The sequence below is a fragment of the Pristiophorus japonicus genome, chromosome 25 (assembly GCF_044704955.1).
Source record: "Pristiophorus japonicus isolate sPriJap1 chromosome 25, sPriJap1.hap1, whole genome shotgun sequence".
Lineage (NCBI taxonomy): Eukaryota > Metazoa > Chordata > Chondrichthyes > Pristiophoridae > Pristiophorus > Pristiophorus japonicus.
Genome location: NC_092001.1, coordinates 19,660,794 through 19,677,973, shown reverse-complemented (window position 1 = coordinate 19,677,973; position 17,180 = coordinate 19,660,794). Strand labels below are relative to the sequence as shown.

Sequence of the window (17,180 nt, the reverse complement as noted above, 5' to 3'; positions counted from 1 at the left end):
TCTCTCTGGCGGGGTAGTGGGAGTACCGTGGGTTAACAATTGACATTTCCCCTCCCCCGGGTGTGTCAGTGGGGAGGACAGGGGGTTAACAATTGACCTTTCCCCTCTGGTGTGGCAGTGGGGGGTACAGGTGATTAACAATTGACCTTTCCCCTCTTGTGGGTCAGTGGGGGGTAAAGGGGGTTAACAATTGACTTGTTCTCTCTCTCTGGTGAGGCAGTGACAGGTACAGTTCCTGTTCCCGTGTCGCCCTCATTTCAGATCCAAGAGGGGGCGATGCTGCCAGTTAAAACCGGCCCCAAATCTGAAGGGATGGACAACATGAGAAACAATGACACATAGATCTAAATGTGCTGCATTTGTTTGCATGAAAATGGAACTTTGCAGGTTTTGCCAGTGGGAAGAAAGTTGCTGAAATTACTTTGAAGAATCCTGTCATGAAAGAGCTTCACTCTGTCTCCAAACTGTGGTGTATCTGAGCTGGGAGCGCTGGCTGTATCAGCTTTGTGCCCAAGTCCGACAAATATTCTGCTTCACATTAACAGCCCGTCCCTTGGCAATAATGGGAAACAAAATTAATTGAGCGGCTGTGTGTGTAACTCACGATTGGAAGAAAAGGCCTTTATTGGTTTTTATTTAAGAACTAAAATGCAATCGAGAGATTCTCATTGACAAGCATTGACGGTGTCCATCAGACCAAGAGAAATGTTCACAAAACTGGGTTTACCGCTGGATTTATTGACTGTTCTGATGATGGTCTTCAAGGGGATGGCTTCATGTCCTACCACACAGGAGTAAGAAGCACCGCTGGCCCACTCCTCGGCTGCAATGGATAACAGGCTGTACGTGAAGTAAGAGCTGCGGCTGTTCTCCGTCTTCACCTCGGTGTTCGTATAGTTGCCCGAATTCACCGGCTTGTCATTGACGGTCCACTTGACGAAGATCTCTCGGGGGGAGAAACCTCTCACTAAGCAGGTGAGGCTGACCAACCTCTGAGCGGAGATTTCTTCTGCCGAGGGCAGTAGGACAGACACGGCCAGTTCCCGCGGATCTTTAGCTGCAGATCAATTACAATGAACATCAATGAACTGGAGACTTCCAGAGACAATGACACCAGTGGTTAAATGCGCGAGATATGTGATTTGCGCGGAATTTTTAAGGATTCCCAATTTCGCTTCTGTGGCCTGTCCAGTTTTTCAGCCCAGATCAAAATGGAATAAAATCCTTCTCTCTGGGAGCTTGAAGAGTTGTACTGGAAAATTACATAGGATTCACTGCTAGGAACCATGCCATTCGGCCAACTGATTTATACCAACTTTTATGCTCCACACGAGCCTACTCCCAGCTCACCATCTAAACCACGCAATATGTCCTTCTATTGCTTTCTCCCTCATGCAATTATCTAACTGCCCCTTAAATGCATCATCCCATATCCCAGAGTATTTAGCTCGTGGGATTACCATTTGAATTATCAAAGTAATCAATTAAAATACTTATTAGAACGAATTGGCCCATGTACAAGCACCGGGAATAGTCACAGCCTCTCACATGTTCCTACAATCACGCCGCTCACCCATTTCCTTGTGGATGGAACCTCTGATCGGAGTCGGCATATCCCGATGGCTCACCACGCAGTCAAACACAACCCCACTCAGCCAGTCTTGTGTCGAGATGTCTAACTTGCTGATCACACTATCGGCCTCTCCTGGTTCACCGTGATTCCCTGGTTTCAAAATGTCCTTTTTCCGCTCCCAGGACACGGTGACTCCAAAAGGAGCATTCGACACGATGCAGGTTAAGATCACTGTCGCCTCCATTAAGGCATGTTCGAGTGACGGCGGCGAAAGAGTGATTTTTGGAGCGTTGCACGAGGAATCTTCTGTGAAGCAGAAATGAAAGTCAAGCAAAGCTTCATCTCCAGAGTCAGGATAGCAGCATTCTGCTTAACTCCCAAAAGTAGAATAAATCACCTTTGAGATATTAACCTCTCGTTGTTGCTTTACAACCATCATTATTACAAGGACAACGAATTGGCAACCATCCCGGGAGACGCTTTAACATTTCCTGTGTATTTGCACCCAGAGCCACCTGTGATCGGCTGTGAGGCAAAGACCCGACATAAAACATTGAATAACGTTGGGTGCAATTGTGTTATGCACTGAATAGCGCTCGTCCCGAAAATCCTTGCTCCTTTACGCCCGTCTATCGATCCTTCTGCCCGAACGCATTTCCGCTCAATATAATGGCACAACCCCCAGGATGAAGAGCTCCACATGGAAATTACACTGGTTCAAAACGAGTGTCAAATCAAATCCAGGATTATAGTTGCAACAGGAAACAAAGTTAATTTTCTGGTGTCTTGTGATTTTGGGGTTGATAAAAATGTGCAGGAACCAGTCGCAGACCCCGCCCCCCGCCCCCCCCCCCCCCGGCAGAGCAGAAGTAAAAGGTCGTGGTAAGGGAATTTCAAGGGGTCTTTTGTCATGGGGAATAAATTGCAATACTGATGTGAAGTCGTTTTTTGTTAAATTTCTGTCATTAGTGAGCTTTTATCATGTCTAGTGAGAGAGAGTAAGGAGGAAATATAACCGCAGGACAGTAATAGTGTCATAGGAACAGGAGAAGTCCATTCAGCCCATCCATCCTGTTCTGCCATTCAATCAGATCATGGCTGATATCTACCTCAACACCATCTACCCGCTTTGGTTGTGCAACCCTTTACACCCTTGCCTAACAAAGATCTATCAATCTCAGTTTTGACATGTTCAATTGACCCCTACCCTCAACATGTTTGGGAGGTCCGTGGGGGGGGGGGGGTGGGGGGGTTGGTGGAGAGAGTTCCAGATGTACACGAGACTTTGTGTGAAATTATCCTTCCTGACATTACCCCTGAATGGTGAAGATCTACTTTTAAGGTTCTGTCCCTGCTCCTGAAGTACCGCACCAGAGGAAATATTTTCTCGCTATCTACCACATCAGTTCCATTTATCAACGTAAGCACCTCAATTACATCGCCTCTTCACATTCTACACAAAGGAATACAAGCCTAACCCGTCCTCATCATTTAGCCGTTTTAGCCCGGAATTATTCGGATTAATTTGCGTTGCACCCGCTCTAAAGCCAGTTTATCCATCCTGCGGTGCGGTGCCCAGAACTGAATGCTGTGTTCTAAAAAGGCAGGTCATAAAATCAGAGACATTTTCGGCATGGAAAGAGTAAATTTTGGCCCATCGTTTCCATGCTGCCCAAACAAGAGCATTCCAGCCTAATCCCACTTTCCAGCTCTTGGTCCGTAGCCCTGTAGGTTCATTGCATATCCAATATTTTTTTTTAATGTAGTGAGGGTTTCAGCCTCTACCACCCTTTCAGGTAGTGATTTCGAGACCCACACTACGTTCTGGATGAAGACATTTCCTCTGATATCTCCTCTAAACCTCGCCCCAATTACTTTAAATCTGTGTCCCATGGTTGTTGACTCATTTGCCAAGGGTAACAGGTCCTTCCTATCCTCTCTATCAAGACCCCTCATAATCTTATACATCTCAATCAGGTCTCCCCTCAGTCTCCTCTGTTCGAAACAAAATAGACCCAGCCGATCCAATCTTTCCTCATAGCCAAAATTCTCCAGTCCAGACAACTTCCTGCTAAATCTCCTCTGCACCCGTTCCAGTGCAGCAATATCTTTCCTGTAACCTGGTGACCAGAAATGCACGTGCTACTCCAGCTCCGGCCTAACAAGTGTATTATACAGTTCAAGCATAAGCTCCTTGCTATTTTATTCCATGCCTCGACTAATAAAGGTAAATATTCCGTCTGCCTTCTTAACCCACTTATCAAGCTGGCGTGCTACCTTTAGGGATCTGTGGACATGCAGTCCAAGGTGCTTTTTTCGTCTACAACCATTCTAGCAATTTCTAGCAGTGGCCCTTACAGAGTAAAGGCATGGAGACACCGACTGTCGCTCCCAATATGCTCAGGCAACTCATTATAAAGCTGAGACTAAGGGCAAGCAGAGGGCAACCTTTGGCGAAGTGACGGAATCATGAACCGTGGGGAAACCTCAGTCAGGGCTTACACCGAAAGGAAAAACAAATTGTATTATTAGAAATGAGAAATAGTTCTGTGCTTTTTACTAATTACGATAAAAGCCCTGACTTAGATCAGCGCTCAGAATGATCCGGAACTTCCCGGGGCTGTGTCTCTTACCCGGAGATCTGGTGATCGTTCGGTTTTGGGTGATTCCTTGATGAGAGACCTGGCAGGTATAGACTGAGTGGGCGAACCATTCCGCGGTGGAGAATGTCAGTCGACTACTCGCCGAGAATTTCCCATTCACCTCACATACGGAAGAGGTGATGAAGCCCGATTTCATAATTTGTCCATTCTTCAGCCAATTCACGGTCAGTGACTTTGGATGGAAATCGATGATTGAACACACGGCGGTTGCAGATCTGCTTCTAGCGATTTCTTCCTTGGAACTCAAGTTAAGGATAACAGCTGGATGATGTACCACACGACCTGCAAGAAAATACATTTTATGGCGATTATTTGTTACAATCCAAACAATTAAGAACTTTAAAGTGGTTTTTAACATATAATCTACATCACCGAAACAGGCCATTAGGCCCAACAGGCCTAAGCTTATGTTCCACATGGGCCTCCTCTCTCCCTATTGCCTGCCCGCTATCAACATAACCTTAAATGGCTTTCTCCCTCCTGTACTTATCTAGATTCCCCTGAAACGCATCTATGATATTCGCCTCGTATTCCATGCGGCAGGGAGTTCCATATTTTATCAATTCCTTGGGTGAAGAACTTTCTCCTGGACTCCCTATTGGATTTATTAGTGAATATCTTATATTTATGGCCCCAATATCGGGCTCCTGCTCAAGCAAAATATTTTATCTACGTTTAACCTTTAAATCGCTTCATAATTTTAAAGACCACCATTTGATCACCACTCAGCCTTCCCTTTTCTGGAGAAACGAATCCCACTCCGTTCAGCAATTATTCACAGTTGCAATTTTTCACTTCTGGTTTCGTCCTTGTGCCTCTGTATCATTCTTATAATATGGAAACCAGCACTATGCACTTTACAGTTGATATAATCCGGAGATTAGAGCAGTGTACAGTACTCTATATGTGATATGGAGACCAGGCATGTGCGTAGTACTCTGAGTGTGATATGGAAACCAGAACTATGCGCAGTGCTCGAATTTTGATTTGGAGATCGGAATGCACACTGAGATGTGTTATGGAGACCAGACGTGTGTGCAGCACTCTTAATATGTTATGGAGACCTTATCTGTGTACAATACTCTAAATACGATGTGGAAACCAGACCTGTCCGCAGCACTCGCTGTGTGATATGAAGACCAGAGCTGTGCAATGACTCTAAGTGTAAGAGGGAGACCAGAACTGTGAACATTACTCAAAGTCTGGTCTAACCAAGGTTGTATAGAAGTTGAACATATCATCTCTGCTTTTCACAATTTGCCTTCCTTGTATCCCACAGCACTCACTTGGCATTTTTGCGTCCCAGACCGAGCCACCTCGTCCAACCTCGCAGCAGATTGCGCCACTCCCCACCAATGACTTGCTGATGGTTAACTGGCTGCTCAGTGTGTAGGCTCCCTCCTTGTTGAGGTCTGACGGGTAGGTCTTCAATCCAGTGGTGAGCGGCGCTTCTTCTGTCCTCCAGGAAAGGCTGGTGATTTCCGGTGAGTAGTCCATCGCTAAGCAGCCATAGGTGACGGGGCCGCCAGTGTCGGGTTTTTCACAGGAGGAGAGCAGGGCATTGAGTTTGGGAGCAGATGGTATCGCTGGGAAAGATTGGCCAAGTGGACAAGTTAGACTCTGTAATCAGTGCTTATAAAATAACCAAACAACTAAACGTTTCACTACGTGGTGAACTAAATCCATCATTTACCGATCATACCCTACGTCAACATTTGAATTACTAGGAGTTATGAGATCCGACGTGAAACGCCTCCACGTAACTCCAGTCTTGTACATAAGGATAGTCACGAGACTTAAAGGGGCATTCTATCCAGCAGGCCCCTTTGTATGGAGTGAATGCTGGAATATTCTTTCGTGGACTTCTTCCTGCTATTATGGAACTCTCCCCTCAATCCCCAATCACTTTCACAGTAGATTATTTCACATTATATATTCTGAGTTCCTCCCTGCATCCTTTTGCTCTCAGAATCTTATTAGCAGCACGGAATGAAGCAATTCCATGATATTAAAGTGAAGTCAACTCTCCATTTTAAGATGCTGCTTAAACTAACCTCTTGGACCAAGATTTTGGTCATTCGCCAGAATCACTGCTGACCATACTAAAGGAAACTGCTTATGTGTCCTGATATCAAATTTTACCTCCTTAAGCTCGTATGAATCGTCTTGGGACGTTTCACTACATTAAACGCGCTATATAAATGCAAGTATTGTTTTCAGGGGATACACTTGGTTGAATAGCGGTGGGGTGAATTATCCTAATCACACAACTTCTACAGCAAGATCTACTAGTTGTATTAACTTCTTTTAAATCCCGGCATTTTTATAAACATGACCGAGACTGATAAAGTAATACAACTTTAAAGCACGGAAGGAGGCTATTCGGCCCATCACGCCTCTGAACGATCTCTCCACCAATTCCGTTCACCTTCCAATTCCCAATCTTCTTCTCAAACGTTCAATTTTATTAAGCTGTTAAAAATTCTGCATGCAGCCCTCTTTCTGATAGGATAACTCATGTCCCAACAGCACCTGTGTAGCATAGTACAATAATACCCTATCCCTTCATTCCTTTGCTGCTGATATTTAATCAGTGCCATTTACTCACCAACTCACCGACCTGGGGAAATATGTTACCGAATCCCTTCAGAAAACCCTTCATATTTCCAAAACCCCTCTATCAGAACTCTTCGAAATCTTCTTTGTTCCCAGGACAATATAGGACGTTCCAATAAATGGTTGAAGTCGCCTTTAAAATGTGAATTGATTACTTCAGCGCTCAGATTTGAACCGGGAACTTTTGCACAGCCTGGTATCTAGGATTCAAGTTTGATCTCAATCGGGATTGATTCGGGCCTATCTCTTTCCTGCTCAGAATTCGAGGAAGAGCGATGCAGTATGAGTTGTGATCTGTCCCCTGTTACTGATTGGATGTCTCCTGACCTTCCTCTTCCCAATCACTCCATGAAATAATCCGAATGATGTACGGTTCCCAAAGCCGGTTATATGGAACGATGCTCTTTAAAAGCTCCATTTAATTTTACAAATTATGGTCCAGCCTCCTGCCAGTGAGAACATGCACTGCTTTCTGGGTCGTTGCAGTCACTTCTTTGTGTTCTTCGAACCGAAAATAATCTAAACATCAGTACAGATTTTCTTCTCTAAATACCTAATATTGGCAAACCTTAAACATTATAAATCGATTGGTTATCAGCCGGGTCTATGCTAGGAAGGACAAAGGTTAACGAACCTGGTTGCTGCTGATATGGGTAACTCTTGATTATGATTTGTGCGGATTACTGAGACACCTGTGGCTTATTGGTCAAATACTGAAATCTCGGTCTACACCGTAAAATTACAGAGAGGGTCGATGATGGTGTTGCAATAGATGTGGTATATATCGATGTTCAAATGGCATTTCATAAAGTATCTCATAAAAGAATGATTCGAAAAATAGAAGCACATGTGTTTAAAGGGATGGAGGTAACTTGGGTATTTATTTGGCTGCGGGAGAGGAGGCAGCGAGGAGTGATGAACAGATGTTTTTCTGACGGAAAAGTAGTGGGGTCGCCCATTGGTCGTTATGAGCCACATTGCTTTTCCTGTTATATATATAAATTACCTGGACTTGTTTATAGGGAATACAGTTTACAAGTTCACGGATGATGCAAACTTGGCAACGTGGGAATGTGTGAGCAGGATAGCAGCGGATTTCAAGAGTGCATCGACAGATTGGTGAAATGGGCAGGCACATGCCAGGTACAATTTAATGCATTTTGGAGGAACAACATGTAGAGGCAATATAATCTAACAGGCATTAATTTGAGGGAGGTGCCAGAGCAGAGAGTCCTGGGAGTACATATTCACATTTCTTTGAAGGTGGCTGGGCAAGTTGATAAGAAGGTTACGAAATTGTATGCGTTATTGCCATTGTAAAAGGGGTCTTGAATACAGAATCACGGGTGTCATGCTAAACCTTTACAAATCACTGGTTAGACGTCAGATGCTTTAGTGTATACAATTCTGACCTCCACAATTTAGAATGAATGACAAGGCCCCAGAATGATATAAAGCACCAGAGACTTCAGTTAGGTGGAAAGATTAGAAAATCTGGGATTGTGTATTAAAGCAGTGAAAATGAAATGGAGGCCTAATAGAGGTTTTCAAAGCAAGTCAGGAGAAACGATTTCCAATGGTGATTACGTCGTTAACCAAAGGTCACAGATTTAAAATAATTGGCAAAAGAACAAGAGGGAAAAGGAGGGGATTTTTTTTTAAAAGAGAGGGTTAAGTTCTAGAAACGCTTCATCATGTTGAACACCACTATCAGATCTATGTTTATTGTCTGTTATAGTGAAATGGGACATTTAAAATAAAGAGTCTGAGAAATTTGGCTCAAACGATTCAATTGGATACCGTTACAGAGTCTGAAAGATTATTGTGAATGGCAATTCATCGCAGGCTGAATGTATCTCTTTAAATGCTTCACAGAAATGCAGTTCAGTTACTGTGTGCCTTGTGTTGTGACCCAGTCAAAAAACTGCATCTGACCTGCGTCTGTCCCTACCTGGTGCATAAAAAAAAAACAACTGAACGAAATGCTGATTTCAAACATAACGTTCCCATGATTGTTATTTGAAGCAAGAGTACGACATTCACCAGTTAAATTGTCGAATTAACTTCCAGCCTACCATCAGATCAGAACAGGCGCTGCTTTCTGGACCATTTCAATCTTTTCCAGAAACTGTTTGTTCTGAAATTGACCTCAAGATCAGGCCAATCTCATTCAATCATTATTTAATATTCAAAATGTTAAACGTTCATCAATTCATCAAAAATGAAGCAGTTATATTGCGATAAGGTTAAACTCAATTAAGGCATTGTTGTTTCATTGGAGCAATGGAAATATTTATTTGAACATATCTGGCTTGCTAACTCGAACTTTATTAGTTGGCTGCAAATTAAGTCTCCTTGAATGCCCCTGGATAACGTATTTTCAGTTCTGTCATATTGCAAATAATATAGAGTAAAGCTCCCTCTGCATTCTATGCTCAGCTGTATCAAGGGATTGATTTCGAGAAAAGCCATGTCAATACTGCACTGTCAAACAGTCCAGATAAGGTAGCGCACGAGTTAAATAGAGAGCAGGGCTCCATCTACTCTGTCCCACCAAACACTACCACGGCAGATAGAACACGAGTTGGATAAAGAGTAAATGTTGCCTCTACACTGTCCTATGAAAGAGTCACGGGACAGTTACAGCACGGGTTAAATACAGAGTTAAGCTCCTTATACATTGCACGAACAGACTGACCCAGGGCAGCTACAACACGGGTTAGATACAGAATAAATTCTCCCTTTGCACGATCCCATCCAACACTCCCAGTGTCCCAGGGCAGATACAGCAATCGTTAAATACAGAGTAAGGCTCCCTCTACACTGCCGCATCAAACGCTCCCAGGGCAGGTTCAGCATGGGATAGATACTGAGTACAGCTCCCTCTACACTGTCTCATCAAACACTCCGACGGCAGGTACAGCATGCGTTAAATACAGAGTAAATCTCTCTCTACACTGTCCCATCAAACACTCCGAGGGCAGGTATCTCCGGTTAGATACAGAGAAAATCTCTCTCTACACTGTCCCATCAAACACTCCCAGGGCAGGTACAGCACGGGGTTAGATACAGAGTAAAGCTCCCTCTGCACTGTCCCATCAAGCACTCCCAGGGCAGGTACAGCAAGGGGTCAGATACAGAGTAAAGCTCCCTCTACACTGTCCCATCAAATACTCCCAGGGCAGGTACAGGGAGTTAGATACGGAGTAAAGCTCCCTCTACACTGTCGCACCAAACAGTACCGGGGCAGGTACAGCACGGGTTAAAATACAGAGTATAGCTCTCTCAACACTGTCCCATCAGGACTCCCGGGACAGGTATAGCACGGGTTAGAAACTGATTAAAGCTCCTTCAACAGTTTAACATAAGTGTTTTTGAACTTCTGCTTCTGAATGCCACAAATTGCGTTATTGGTCCCTATTGTGAGGTGCCTTCTCAAATTTAACCTGAAACTGTCACATTTTTCACAGATACAAGCTTCTGAAATAAATGAGTCGAATTGCACTCAACGAAATACAAGAGGACAAACCGGAAGGTTTACAGCCAATCAGGAGGGCTCTTGATTCTCACACAGTGAGCAGGCGCACAGAAAGAGAACAGGCACAATCTTGCTCTCAGCAGATAGATCGGTGCCATGTCAGTTTCAATAAAGCTGATTTACAATTGATCTCTTGTCAATTTCCGATCATCTCAAAAGTGCACGTTTTAAAAAAAATTAAACTGATATTAATTTGGAAAACTTTCCTCGACTTCCAATCATGTCTCCCTCCATCTCTACAATTGTACAAATCCTGAAAACAATTATATCGAAATAATCTACATTCCATGGTAATTTTGCTGCATTTAATCGGGACTCCCTTTCAGAGTAGGAATTTAACAAACCAGGAAACAGTTACATTGAAAACCGATTAGCCACTGCTTCAATATAATTTCATAATTAAATATAACCTCTAAAATCATCTAGGCAAAACACGAAGTTAATTCATTAAAATCTGCGGCGACACCTTATTCATATTGAGTTAGACAAGTATTGTTTACTAAGTTAATCTTTGACTTAATTTAAAATTCTCGCCAACCCTAGAGATGTTGCAGTAACTGTAACCGTGTCCAGTATACAACGCAATTGTGGGAGGTCATTAATGGTTAATGAGTTCACACTGATATTATACTCTAAAGTAATATTGGTGTTTGCTGATCTAATGCTGCATTATAATAAAATTAGTTAATATTCATTTTAATCCTGTTCCTGCTTCGTAACGTGTGACATATTAGCGTTTCAGTTAAGTTAATATGACACTTATCAATTTTAACATATTAAGAATCATATTAAAAGATGAAGACATTCAGACTAATATATTATGTTTACTTGATTCAAATCACATTTGAATAAGTTAAAATGATCAGGAGCTTCCAATATATTCCCGCACCCTAGCGACACATGTAAACTCTGCATGGTTCTGAACTCTCTGATGCAACATAAACTCCCTCTTTTCTCAGAGTGGATTTCACATGATGGATTTAGGAGTGGATTATTTTAAATAGTTCAACGTCTGGCCGTTGTTACATCTCACTAACTATCGATGGGCTGTAACGCTATATGTTTTTTAAATCAGGGCCCTCCAGTTTAAACATTATCCTCATTCTTACCTGTAAAATATATTTTATGAAGTAACAGGCAACAGACCAGTGTGTAGTCGGTAACATAGACTCCGCTATTTAATAACATAGAGAATCTTTTTTATATTTTACTCCTGTAATTCACACAATGCCCGTAAATTAATTATTAAGCTATTTATTGAAACTACTTTCCAGAATGATCAACGTAATATTGGCGGGGAAGAATTCATTCAGGCCATCTGCGACACTGACATTTCATGAGCAAATGGAGGAGAGTATTTGGTGATCAATTAAACGTGAACCACAGTTGAACATAACTCTTAAATGTAATGTGTTCACTCTCTATAATTCTACCCCATTTGCAGCACAGCTAAGGGAGACTGGATGTTGTTATTCAATTCAAAAATAACATTGACCTTATTGTAATAAATTAATCAGCTTGACTTTGAATGCGTTGTGTGTCTGTCAGCCTGAACTTTCCTTGAATTTAAATAGAATCATATGAACAATGCTCTGACTGCCAGCGACGTCTAACGCTCAGGCTATCATCTTACAAACGGTACAGATTAGATTAGTGATAATTGTCTCGCTATGAAACAAAAGATTTAATTGAAGAAATTACATAATTTTAGAATTTAATAACACGTCAGATTTATGACATTTGCAAACTGTAATTTACAACTCGCATTGAATTGATAATTGAATACAATCTGTTTGGATCTGTGTCAAACAGGGAGATAATTAATTTCAGACCCTCCTTGAACTGCGGTGGAATCAGTATGCTGCTATTAAAATCATTTCAGACCTAATCAGAAATTGTCGCCAGCCTCTAAAACTTTCTGCTCACGTTAATTGGGACCAGTGCGCAGCAGAATTGTGGGATGCGAATAATGGTTAATACAAGAATATTAATTGTATCGCATATTTAGTGATATTGGGCAATATTACCGCATTATAATTGTTTGAGTTATATTTATTTAACTCCCCTTCAACCTGCAAATTTTTAATCGTATCATTCGAAATTACAGCAACATTTCATGGATTAAATGTGTGCACCATAAAGCATAGGTTAATAGTTGAACCTGTATTTCTCACTTAAATAATAAGATGGAGAACATTATTTAGTAACGATTTTTGATTTATGAAACCTACTTTTTGTCTGCCTACAATTAGCTTTGAAACAGTTTTAAACGGATCATAAAAACTTGCAGCAGTTTGATGTCATTGAGATAAACATCGCACAAAAGCCGAACAGTTTCACAAAAGTTTTGTTATTCAAAGTATCCTAGGCACACTCTCTGCTCAGCAGATAAACAGCAAACCACAGCACTGAGCGGCTGAATACAACAACAGAATGTTTTGTGGAGAAGCAGCTTAATTGTATAAACAGTTTCAGCGGAATCAAATGTAACATTGCCAAAACATGTCAATGCAGAATTAAGCGAACCCATCTATCACTGAACGAATTAATTATTGAAATAAATAGAAATATAAAATAATGAGAGCAGAATTGTGATTAGACGGATCATGTTAATCAATTAATATTGATATAGGATATTGTTGTGCTATTGCGTGCTATTTCTATTAATTTGTATTAAGTTCAACCTGATTCATATCACAAAAAATATTAATTATATAGTTCTTCATTACAGTAACATTTCACGTATATGAGCATTCGTCAACTTTTGATCAATAAATGACATTGCAATTATCAAAAAATAAAACACAATAAAATATCTTACATTTATTTTTAACATCTAAAGATTTATGTTTCTGCCTAGAACCACCTTTCAAAAACATTTAAATATATTATCTGCATTTGATCGGAAAACATGCAGCAATTAGATGTTGCAGAGACTAAGCATTGCAGAAACACCAAAGGATTTAACAACCATTGGGTGTTTAAAGTAACCCAGGCACAGAGTCCCATCGGCAGATAAACACCAAATCACACTAATCTGGGGTACAAGCCCTCAGCAACATGTTCTGTGGAGAAGCAGTTTCATTCCATAAAAGCGTTGCAGCAGAATCAAATGAAACATAGCAACAAATCTCAGTACAGAACCCAGCGAATCAGTGAATTATTGAAATAAACAGAAATATACAATAAAGACACAAATTCCACAGTTGCAGAAAGAGTGAATGTTTCTTACCTGTTATTACTGTCACCATGGTGCCTTGTACCCAGTAGCCGAGATAGTCACAGTGTTACATTCCCGGGGCTGGGTCACACAATAACCGGCACTGCGTAAAACAGACAGCAATCCAACATTAGTTTAAATATTCACATCGCAGAGGCAAAGTAAAACCACAATGGATCTTCATAAAATGATAAATGCATTAATGGATATTGTTCACTCTTTATAAATGCACTGGTGTTATATATTTCACAGAGCAACCCGTGAACATTTCATGAAATTACCAACTGATCAATGAATAATGATCAGTTAATCCATAATAAACTGTGCTGGTAGGACAGTGCTGGACATAAATAGGACTTCACTGCAGATACAGTGGATTGTGAAAGCGAGCACTGACCCAGACTTACTCAATTAGTGCCGAGGGGTTTTTGTATTGACAGTAATTGCTGTGCCACCCACTGTACCACAGTGAGACACGCCGTGCCAATTTTTTCAGCTGACAGTTAACTGTAAAATACAGAGACTAAATTGCACAGTGCTCGAAAAAACTTCATTCCGACTCCCATAAGAGTGCAGCAGCCAGATATTTCAAGTTGTGCTGGTCATTTTACTAATCTATTTTACTTCGACCCATTGCTTGTTTTCAAGCCTCGTTTGCTTCCAATCGCCTGCGGTGGCAATGATCGCAGGCATGAGCAATCTCCGTGTGGGGGGTTTTTGTACGAGGCGCTCGCCGTGTACAGCACCGTGACCCCCCTGTTGTACCACAGTGGCAGGGACCCGCACAAATACTCGACTCATTCTCTGATTAACGCTGGCAGAAAATAAATTGCTCAATCAACAGAAAGGTTTATCAGATTTTGATTGTCGAATGATGATTCTTTCTGAGAGCGCAGAAATGGACCAAAATCCTACCCATAGTTACAATATTAAAGCTGTCATTGAATCCTCGTTTTAAATCCTGGACACAGTAACGATAAATCATCTTCATCAATACAAAGTTAGTTAATGTGCATTTTATTCTTAAAAAGTTTATTGCTGTAGCAAATACATTCTTGCAATGTAGGTGAAACACATCTCTTGATATACTTTACACCGTTACTGACCTAGAATTCGATGGAAGTTGCTGCAATTGCACTTGTTCTGTTTCTGTACGAGCCCAAGATCGGTTCGGGTCGCTGTGGGTCTCTTGCACAGTAATACATGGCGGTGTCTTCGGTTCTCAGATTCTTGATCTCGATGTAGGTTGTGGAACATGTACTTGAAGGGATGATCCGACCTTCCACTCCAGGCGCGTAATATGTGCTGCTGGACGCTTTATCGTAAGCAAGCAGCCACTCCAGCCCCATCCCGGGAACTTGTTTAACCCAGTGCATGTAGTAGCTGTCCAAACTGAACCCGCTCACGGAACAGGACAGTTTGTGAGATTCTCCGGGCTTCATCGACACAGAAGCCGACTGGGTCAGCACGATTTCGGACTGGACATCTGTCAGTGAATGAAATAAATTGTAATTACTTTCGAGAACATTCACATCAATGAATAGCAATGAAAACACAATACCTGAAGCCGCCTTGTATTGTGTCACGGAAGCAGCGAGGAATACTCACAGGTGAATAAGGCCAGAAACAAACAGAGACACGGGGCAAGTCCCATCGTCGGGTCTCTCGGTGTAACTGGCTCGGGAAGGTGTCTCGGCGCCGCAACACCGCCTTCTGATTGTGAACCTGGAGCTGGGTCACGCTATTTAAACTGTCCGGTCCCCTGTGTGTTTGTGTGTGTATGTGTGTGAGAGAGAGGGGGATGGTGACTGGGAACCACACGCCTCCCCGATCAGCAGACTGACTCCTCCCCTATTTTCCTGTCTGAATCCAGCTGTGTAAAATATAATACATCATTAATAATCCGTGCTTTCTGTACATTACCCAAAATTACCTTGACTTTGATTGCCGATATACTGCTGGGGATGATATACCGAATATCGAAAAGATTTTCAGTAGAACATGAATCAGTGTCAGGATTTACATTCCCCACAAACAGCCCACATTGACTCCGTGTCCAATTCCTCTCAGGTGGATGTAAAATATACCATGGCATTATTTCGAACAAGAGCAGGGGAGTTCTTCCCTGTGTTTGTTCAATATTTATCCCTCAACAAACTTCACTAAAATATCATTTCGTCATGTATCACGTTGCTGTTAGTTGGATCGTGCTGTGCACAAATTGGCTGCCGTGTTTCCCTCCATTACAACAGCGATAACACTCCAAAACGGAGTTAATTGTCTCGAAAGAGCATCCTGTTTTCGAGAAAGCAGCTATATAAATGGAAGACTTCATTTTTGTGATCGGCAACTGCTTCTGGGATGGATAAGCTTCCCGGTTATATAGCAGGGAAAGCTAAGTTTGGGAACAACATTACATTTTATCAGATAGCATCCATCGCGCCTGTGCAGCAACACACTTAATACAATCGTCCCTGACCCAAATCGGGCACTGGATCTTAGTCCACCCGTGTGAAGACAGTTACTTTATTTCACGCTGAGCAATTCTAAATGTTAAAAGTGAAGATCTACACCAATCTGTATAATTGTGAGGAGTTCGCACAGTCCGCCCAAAGCTATCTGGGTGAGAATTAAATCACGCTGCCTCGCTCTCTAATCGAAATTACATGACTGTCCCACCGACCATGGAAATGTCCTCAACACTAAAGATTAAACGTTGTCGATCAGTGTGAACCGATTATTCGTAGCTTCGGGATATTATTGGTTTGAGGTAACATTTTTAATTTGCACCTGGAAAGGGAAATCATTATAATAAATGCGTTAATTGAGTGTCGCCATCGTGCAGTTTGATTCGGTGCTGAACTTATCCCAGCTATGGCCAGCTGTTGTGATGCCAAATGAATGTCTCTCACAGTTGTACCAGAGCGTGTTTTATTTAAAAATATAAAGGCTGTCAATGACAATTTGATCAAATCTTGAGTAACTAGAATTCCCGGTCAGAGGCTCCATCACTGGGACTGTAACGCTGCAGACTGCAGCTCATGGGGTCAAGTATAAATTATCAAAGGGACCAAGCATTGTGATATGGATTATTGCGATCTTTATATCTGTACCTCTATATGTATATGTGATACCAGCACAGGCATCAATTGCCGTCTGCTAGATTGTAATAGAACAATCCAGAGAAGATTTGTCCTTCATTAATTGATGCATCAAATGCTTTGCATTGCTCTAATTAGATTGTCTTCTGTACAGCACATGTCATACACGAAACATCATGTTTTTAAGGTCATGCCATCAAAAATATATTTTAGATGGATGTTGCCTCCTGATTCAGTAGTCGAAGAATTAACTTCCAATTTGATCCCACCCACGCACAGTCCATATCTCTCCCACACATTTTGTCACAGAGATCCACAGTTTCACCATCAGGGACGGGCGGGAACTCACAATGTAACTTGCAGAAAACATCTGCTGGTTCGGTGCAGAAAAATAACTAGCTGTTTCCCGCCCGCTGAGCAGAGATAGAAAGCCAACTACAACCACCTGTGAATGGAACCTAATTGTACA

At 41.9% G+C, this 17,180-nt stretch overlaps 1 gene segment (V, D, J or C); it reads right to left on the bottom strand.

The window, feature by feature from the left end:
* Positions 1-654: 654 nt before the first annotated feature.
* On the bottom strand, positions 655-15,264 carry LOC139238080 (Ig heavy chain C region-like). The segment is given in 7 exon segments: positions 655-1,057; positions 1,574-1,879; positions 4,207-4,497; positions 5,523-5,822; positions 13,623-13,673; positions 14,782-15,096; positions 15,219-15,264. Coding segments are annotated over 7 exon segments (1,701 nt in total).
* Between the last annotated feature and the right edge of the window lie 1,916 nt (positions 15,265-17,180).